General features: G+C 39.1%; 1 protein-coding gene across 1 annotated transcript; it reads left to right on the top strand.

Annotated features, from left to right (window-relative positions):
• Positions 1-3838: 3838 nt before the first annotated feature.
• On the top strand, positions 3839-7007 carry LOC125529540 (replication protein A 70 kDa DNA-binding subunit-like). Its single transcript, XM_048693949.1, has 8 exons — positions 3839-4799; positions 4881-5085; positions 5376-5549; positions 5642-5921; positions 6006-6105; positions 6186-6307; positions 6401-6479; positions 6558-7007. Exons 2-8 carry the CDS (start codon positions 5083-5085, stop codon positions 6592-6594), a joined length of 795 nt encoding a protein of 264 aa, XP_048549906.1. The 5' UTR covers positions 3839-4799; positions 4881-5082; the 3' UTR covers positions 6595-7007.
• The last annotated feature ends 1946 nt before the right edge of the window (positions 7008-8953 follow it).

Here is an 8953-nt window from a genome sequence, read left to right as displayed (position 1 = left end):
CACCATCATGGGAACAGTTCAAGATTTCTTTTTGTCATTCAGAACGCACACTCAATATGAGGAACCTGAGGCAACACTTGCTAATGGAGGAGGATCGCAGGCTTAACTCAGGGAAAGATAAAGCTTCTTATCAGCCAGAGCTTCACCTTGGTGAGTACAAAAACAATGGGAACCGGAGGAATTGGAATAAGAGAGGAGGAGGACCGGACCTAAGGGACAAGATCAATTATAAACGTGACAGGGATCAAAGGAACTACAGAGATGAGAGGAGGGACAGGGAGCAGCATGGAAATAACAACAACAACAACAACTCTTTTCAGAAGATTGACAAGAGGAACTACAAGTGCCATAATTGTGGTAATACAGGCCACTTCAGGTCAGAATGCACCAAGAGGAGGAAGCCGAACAGCGAAAGGGATAATTTTCACAAGGATGACAGCCGCAAGGGGAATCAATCCCCTGAAGGTATTACCGATGTTTATGTTTGCACTGAATCCTTATTTACTACTACTTTTCAGAATAGTTGGGTAGTAGATTCTGGTGCAACTTCACACATAGCTAGAGAACTTAGCTCTTTTGCCACACTCAAAACAATTCCAAAAGGAACAAGACATGTCTATTTAGGAACTCAAGCTAAAGCAGACATACTAGGAATTGGAAACTATGTGCTTAAACTCCCTGATGGAGGAAACTTAGTGTTGGAAAATGCACTTTATTCACCCAATATGAGAAGGAATCTAGTTTCAGTGTCCAAACTAGAGTCAATTGGATATAAAATTATCTTTGGTGATGGGAAGGCTAAAATTGTCTTAAATGGAAGATTAGTACATTCAGGCGATAGACATGATGGACTATATTTTCTAAATGACATCATGGAAAATAATTGCTTAGTAGGCGAAGATAACTCCGTTGTGAGGAATATAAATGGACAGAATAATTGTTCCGAATCTTACTTGTGGCATTTGCGACTTGGACATATATCTAAGAATAGGATTAAGAGACTTATTAGTTCTGGAATTTTGAACTTTAAGTGGGAGGATTATGGTATTTGTGAAGCATGTATTATGGGTAAAATGACAAGGTCGCCTTTTCCCAAAGCAAATAAATGGATATGGTTAGGTCTATGATGGCTTATTCTGACTTGCCATTGTCTTTTTGGGGAGAGGCACTTCACACTGCTGTATATTTATTGAATCACTCACCTTCTAAAGCTGTAAGGGTAACACCCTATGAGCTTTGGAAGGGAAGGAAGCCCTCACTTCGCCATTTGGCAGTTTGGGGGTGTAATGCTCAAATAAGGATACCTAGCCAGTTGCGCACCAAACTACAATCTAAAAGTACCCCAGGAATTTTTATTGGTTATGCATCAGGTTCTAATGGTTACCGTTTTTGGGATCCTCAAAGAAAGAAATTGATTGAAAGTGGAGATGCAGTTTTTCTTGATCAGGATACACCTCGCCGTGCTAAACGAGCTAGGGTGGAATTATTAGTAGAACCTGAAGATATCTCTTTACCTGAAACTGAACCTCTAGTTCAGGAAAATAATGATGCTAGTCAATCTACTAACTCTATTTCGAATAGCATGCCTAGGAGAAGTGGGAGGAATACACAACCACCTGCATATTTAGATGAGTATTTTGTTTTTCTGGGGGAAGTGCACTCTAAAATTCAGAACTTAGAGGAAGAACCAAAATCATTCAAAGCTGCATTGGCAAGTCCTGAATCAAATCTTTGGATGGAAGCCATGCAGGAAGAATTAAACTCTATGAGGAAAAATAATGTTTGGGAATTAGTTGAATTACCAAACAATCGAAAGTCTATTGGTTCTAAATGGATCTTTAAAAGGAAACTGAATGCGACTGGTCAGGTGGATAAGTATAAAGCAAGGGTTGTTGCTAAAGGATTTACACAAATGGAAGGAGTTGATTTTGTAGAAACCTTTTCTCCCGTTGCTAAATTTACCTCCATATGGATCATTAGTGCATTAACCGCTTATTATGATCTGGAATTGCATCAAATGGATGTTAAAACAGCATTCTTAAATGGAATGTTGGAAGAAGAAATATACATGAACCAACCAGAAGGTTTTGTGGAAAGGGGGAATGAAGAGAAGGTCTGTAAATTAAACAGGTCTATATATGGTCTTAAACAAGCCTCACGTCAGTGGTATATTCTTTTCGATAATGCAATCACGTCATATGGTTTTTCAATGACGGAAGGTGACCATTGTATCTATTTTAAGATAATGGGAAATAAATTTGTTTTGTTATCTCTTTATGTTGATGATATTCTCATTGCTTCAAATGATAAATCTACACTGATGGAAGTTAAAACCTGGTTATCCTCTAAATTTGACATGAAGGATATGGGGGAAGCTTCCTATGTTCTAGGAGTGGAAATACGTAGAGATAGAAGGAAGAGAATGTTGGGTTTGTCTCAAAAGGCGTATCTCAATAATGTACTTCAGAGATTCTCTATGGAAAATTGCAAGCCTGTTAGAGTACCTATTCTTAGGGGAGCTAAACTTAGTGAGGAAATGTGTGCTAAAACTCCTGAGGAAAAGAAACAAATGAGCAATATTCTTTATTCATCTGCATTGGGTTCTTTAATGTATGCTATGCTATTTACAAGACCTGATATATGCCATGCCGTGGGTTTGTTGAGTAGATATCAAGTGAACCCTGGACCTGAGCATTGGAAACAGATTAGGAACACTTTGCGTTACGTCAAAGGAACTATGGACTATTTTCTGTGTTTTAATGGACACAATCTTCAGCTGCAGGGGTTTACTGATGCTGATTGGCAAGGGGATCTTGATGACCGGAAATCGACTTCTGATTATCTGTTTACACTAGCAGGAGGAGCTATTTCCTGAAGTAGCAAGAAGCAAGATTCTGTAGCACTTTCATCTATGGAGGCTGAATATATTGCTGCGTCGGAAGCTGTGAAAGAAGGTGTATGGTTAAAGGGGTTTCTTGCGTCTCTCATGGTGGTGGAAAGCGCTTCATATCCTGTTATTATTTTCTGTGATAACCAGGCGGCAATCAAGGTCTCAAAGGATCCCAAGTTTCATAGCAAAACCAAACATATTAAGAGAAGATATCATTACATTCGTGACGTCGTTAATAGATTAAGAACAATTCGTTTAGATTATTTACCTAGTGTGGACATGGTTGCCGATCCACTGACTAAACCTCTTAGTCAGGAAGTATTTTGTAAACATGTTTGCAACATGGGTATTCGTTTATGGAATTAGAATGTTTTAGCCAAGTGGGAGATGTAGAAAATACTTATGTGTGGCTTGCAACATTTTTACTACATAGTTCCTGGAATATGTTTACCTCGATATGGAATTTACCGATGCACTTGAATATTGCTTGGAATACATGAATGGAATATAGTTCATGGAAACCGGTACATATATGCTGGAAACAGTATTTATTAATGCTGGAATATTTATTGTACTAAATGTATATTAGCCTGGGCACAACATATTATGGAATGCCAAGTTGTTCATGGGATTGGCTCCATGAATTGGTAAAGCCTGTTAATTCGAATTGTAATTCAAATTCAGCGTGCAACTCACACGTACGTGCTTATGGGGCAGTTTGCAGATAAAACTCCTTAATGGTTACTAATGATCGTGGTTGGTTAAATTAACCTGGAGTCTTTGTTTAAACAGATTTTATCTGAACATTTATCTGCAGTTTATACAGTTTGAAATTAACTGCAATAACACTATATAAAGGTCCCTAACCCCTAGCCTTAATTGATCATTATGAGCGAAACCACGGAAAAGGATCAAGGAATAGGGGTTAGACCGTGTGCGTATATCTCTTACAGGGAACTGCAGCGCCGCCTCACGATCGCGCGGGCAGTTCGTCTTGGTCTGCGCTGCCTTTTTCCCTTCCATCCGAGCACATCGGTCACTTCAGACTCCTTTCTGTACGTCTCCACAAGGTACACCATGTTGGTTCTGAATCTGTTTATAGCTTAGTAGTAAAAATTGCAGTTTATTGTTGAAACAGAACACATCCGCAAATCTACCGGGCCGGCTTACGACAGGCTCCAGCCACGCCGCTACCACCCTCATCGCCGGCCCCTCCCCGCCTCCTCCTCGTTCCCCTGGTGCCGTCTTCTTCCGAGCCGCTGTCCACTCGCCACGCCATAATAAGACGCCCTTGAACTCTCCCGAAAGCTTTTGGGTCCTTATATTACTGCAGATGCCGGCGTTTTGAGCTTCCCTTTTCGTCCTAATCTTGATAGATTTAGGCATTACCTTCAAGTATTTCGGCTGTTAGTTTATACCTTCGTCAATTTTGTAATTTTCTTGATCTGGTATGACCAGGGAGTGGACTGCGTATGACATTGGCCTAATGATTGAGTATTCAAAAGACCGATATGGCTAAATTATGTATAATTCAGAATTTCAAATGCTGCTACAGTGTCTGTTATTGTCAGATAATGCTTGGAAAAAAGTCTATAAAACATGCTCTTTCCACCTATTATAGCAATTGACATGTGTACCAATTCCACAGGCTGTTGCAAATGGGGGCACTAGAAAGTAGAAACTAGCAAAGTTGCCAAAGATCACTGATTCAGATATTACATTAACCAAAAGAACTTCTAGAGGGAGGAGGCCACACCAAAAGAACTTCTGGAGCCAGCAACCGCTGATTTGCAGAGGGCTCACCCGCCGGGGCCAGCGACCAAGGTTGCTAACTTCATAACTTCTCGTAAACAAAGATTCATTTGCAAAATGCCTTGTCCCAGCCAACAGTCTGCTAAAGGAAAAGAAGGTTCTTACCCTGTCCCTTAACGTTTTTCTTATTAAATATATAAACTAAACATTATAGCTGACATTGCAATATTTGTAACAGTGGTAAATGAACATAACAACACAAAGAGCGCTCCAACAGGCTTGGTAACACATGAGCCATCCAACTCAAGAACCTTGAGTGGAACATCCTCAGATGATGAAGATGTTCTAAACGAGTTAGCTGCAAGTTTTCCTACTCACAGTATCCTCACATCGATCAAAGGCTTTGAACAAGGAGAGAGCTCGAAGGGTATTGAACAAGAATGGTGATCTCAAATTGATTGCAACCCTTAGTTTCAGTCATGCCATGTTCCTATCTCATTTCACTATTCCATGGTTGCTCATTCCAGAAATTTTTAAGTCTGGCTTAAAAGTTGTGCAACTACTTATAAATGCTGAAGAAGTATATACTAAATTTTATTCACTTCTGAATTTGTGCTTGGGCTGATGATATGTCTTTTGATTCACATACTTTTTCGGGGAGGCTCTAATATATATAGTTGGTGGCATCAAGATATATATTCTCTTGTACATTAATTCTCAGTTCTTCTTTCAGGACAAGATGAGGTCACTGAAGCGTAAGAGAGTTGAAGCGCCACGCATCCCAACACTTGAGGATGTGCATCCTTACAGTAGGTGGAATTTGTGTGTCCGAGTGTACCACATGTTCCATGTGGAGAGGTTGGCTTCTGGTAGAAAGCGGCTTAACATGGTGTTATTGGATGATAAGGTAGTACTCATGTGCACATTTAGTTTCAACTGCAACAAATAATATTTTAAAACATTGGATTGTCACAATCTATTTTATCTTTTTATTAATAGGGTAAGAAAATGGCCGCTGTAGTATATGATGACGACGTCGATCGGTTTGATCCTTTGCTCGTAGAGGGGCGGGTATATTATGTGTGGAAGATGCTTGCAGAACCAATTATGAGGAATCAGGATTATTTGTTTGCAGATAGTCAATTTGTGTGCCATTTCAGCTCAGTGACAACAATTAATGAGTTGAGAAATGTGAATGAGCGCTTGATCCCATTGTTCCCTGCGTTTATTCCTTTTGACAGAGTTTGGGAGTTCACCCTAGATAATGATACATATGTTGGTAAGTGCTTCAGTTTCCTTTTGTTCGTTCTAACTGTTCTTTTGTAACAAATCAACTATTAATATTTTTCTGTTCAAATGTTAGATGTTATTGGCATGGTTTTATTTGTAAGTTCTATGGGATATAAAGACGGTTTCTACAATCGGAGGATCCCAGTGAGAAATATTGTTCTGCTAGATGACACGTATGTGTATCTTATGATTTTGAGTTATCTAAATGATTCAAAGTTCTTACATTTCTCTTCTATATTAATTGACTTTGTAGCTATAATATTGTCAAGTTAGTTGTATGGGACAAGTTGGTGACTAATAATCTAAGTGCATGGGAAAAACTCGCCGAGGAGCGTGCTATTGTTGTGGCAACAATGTTACGTGCAGAGCGCATCGGTAAGTCTAAGTGCATGCATTTTTCTATGCATATAATAATAACGTGAAAATAAATTTTGCTATTATATTGATGTTTTGTCTTTAATTAACTAGATCGTGGCCTGCATCCTACAGACTTTAGTAGGATGCACTTTAACCCGAACATCACAGCAGCGCGTGAATTAAGGCAGAGGTAATTGAAAATTTGGTTGAAGTTATCCACTATTTGCTTTATACGGTATATTAAATATTTACAAATAATTTTCTATAGGATCAATAATGATCTTGCTGGACAATCACCTCCATGAATCAAAAGAAGATGAAGAATGGAGTCGTGAAGCAAAAGTGAAGTCTTAGAATAATAGGATAATGTGTTACTTAAGCTAGGTTGAGCTACTTTTGAACCGTGTTGCTTCACTTTGCTTAATTTTGGGTGTACGGTGCCGTGGACAATGATGGAAAGTGCTTTTGTGATCCTTGTTGTAACTGAAACTGAGTTTCACTTTTGAAGTCAAATCTTAAGGTAGTGTAATGCCAAGACCACATGAACAACATATCAAGTTGGTGTGATCTCTGGGTAAAGTAAAATGCAACAGCTTGGAGGCATGTTGAGTCGCAAATAGTTGTTGACATGTGTTAGCTAAGGATGGGTGTAATCAAAATGAAATGGTGTGTGTGGCTCGATGTAACTCTCTGATGTTTGTAGCATCGTTGAACAAAGATTTTCTTGATATGACTAAAGACTAACCTTCTCTTGATGAAAATCATAGTACTACATATTTGGGCTTGTACTTTTGTGATTCCAATTTATTTCATGTGATTCCGTAGCATAGCACGGGCATCTTACTAATACTCTAATAAATTGAACTAAAACAATACATCTATGGGCATTTTATTTTCTTAATCTCGTAATAATGTTATTAAAAAGTACAAATTTTTATGATTAAATTCCTTTTATTGATATTTCATTGGCGCTTTCAATACATATTCCTCCTTTAGTATGTAGTCTCATGGATCTTTCTAGGCCCCCACCATGAAACCTTAAGAAGAATGAAAGGAGAAGGGGCTTACCTGTAAAATTGTAGTCGAGGCCGTACACCTTGGAGGCTTGGACTCGGAGGAAGCGACCGTGCTGGAACCCTAGGTTCGGGGCCGGCACAAGACGATGGCCAGGAGGTGGAGCCGCTCACGGACGGCTGCGTCGGTGAAGAGCACCGCGGTGGCGCCGCAGCAAAATCACCGTTTGGTCCACCATGTATCTTTTCATGTCACGTGTATGTTTGAATTCCAGCCCATCACCTATTAATAATCCACCATGTATCTTCCTTCCTTCCATCTCAGGTCTAGTTCTCCTCTTCCTAGCCCTCAAAAATAAAGTTCTCTTCCTTTTTATTTCTCTCTCCTAATTCTTTCATTCCTTTGTCAGGTCTCATGTCATTTGACATGTAGTTGTCTCAACTAAATTTTCCTTCTTTATTTTTTTGTCATGTCGTTCCTTACCCTTGGCTTATTGATTCCTAAGTCAGCTCCTTGATACCTAAAAACTCAAAAAAGTATATCAACCAAAGGGATTATCTATAAGCAACCAAGGCGAGACTATTGAATAGACAAAACAACCTTCACCTAAACGCAAACATTGATCTAGCTCAATCGGTTGCGATGAATTTACCTGGACGGGGAGGGAGGTCGCCAGCTTGATTCCAAACGGAAACTAATATTTTTGCCTTGCCTGCCTTGGGCCGGCTTCACTGGGCCACAACGCAGACTGAGGCCAAGCGAGACCCCTGAGACATTCATAAATACAAACACACCGAGGAATAAAAAAAAGCTAAGCGTTTTTCTTTCACCTGGGAACAAAAGGCATTTTTTCTTTCACTTGCGTGTGGCCCTTGTGTGAGACGGATGAAAAATCCTATGCGATGGACAAACCGAAAATTCAGAGAACCGCACCTTGCTTTATCAGTAGGTACAGATCAATAAGTGTTAGATACAATACTTCCCAGTTTTCATAAATTGTTCATATTTTGAAAAAAATGTTGTCTTTTCAAATTCAAATTTCAAAAAATATTTGTGTTTTTAGAAAATGTTATCAAATTCAGAAAACATTTGCTATAGTACCTCCTAGTTTTCAAAAAAATGTTCGTGTTTTAAAAAATGTTCAGGTTTCAAAATATAAAAAGAGAAATATTGTTCTTTGTGGAAAATATGTTCTAGTTTTTTTTGTTTAGAAATTTCCTAAAATATTCGTGTTCTAAAATATATCTAATTTTTCCAAACAAATGTCTTTCTTTTGCTCTTAGTATCTGGCGCGGTTGTTCGCTAATTTAGGATGTCGCGATGCAACTTAAATATAGTGTAATGCTTAGTCCAGTGGCTAGCATTCTGGCGTGTCTATCGCGAGCGCTCGTGTTTGAGTCCTCGCGACGTTTAATTTTTTTCTTGGACTTTTTTCACCGCTAGTGGGCTGGCCCATCACGGCTTGAACATGTGGTCGTGCGTTTTTTTCGGCCGAAACAGATCGGGCCGAACGAAAAACGACTGGTCCGACGGACGAAAACTAATCTGGATCTCATCGTAAACCAAAATTTTTGGAGAAACAAGCCTTTCTCTAATATTAGGTAGAGATAGAGAGTAGACATTAACGGGCTATTACAATTTCTTTTTGCC

This window comes from Triticum urartu, unplaced genomic scaffold (assembly GCF_003073215.2).
Source record: "Triticum urartu cultivar G1812 unplaced genomic scaffold, Tu2.1 TuUngrouped_contig_5677, whole genome shotgun sequence".
NCBI lineage: Eukaryota > Viridiplantae > Streptophyta > Magnoliopsida > Poales > Poaceae > Triticum > Triticum urartu.
The sequence above is the reverse complement of the archived record's forward strand: the minus strand, read 5'-3'. Positions and strand labels throughout refer to the sequence as shown.

What these genes read in the sequence shown, in the direction of transcription:
- LOC125529540 (XM_048693949.1), top strand. An exon ending in TGGTGTTATTGGATGATAAG is followed by an intron (nt 5,550 to 5,641) that starts GTAGTACTCATG and finishes TTTTATTAATAG; the next exon opens with GGTAAGAAAATGGCCGCTGT. An exon ending in GTTACGTGCAGAGCGCATCG is followed by an intron (nt 6,308 to 6,400) that starts GTAAGTCTAAGT and finishes TTAATTAACTAG; the next exon opens with ATCGTGGCCTGCATCCTACA.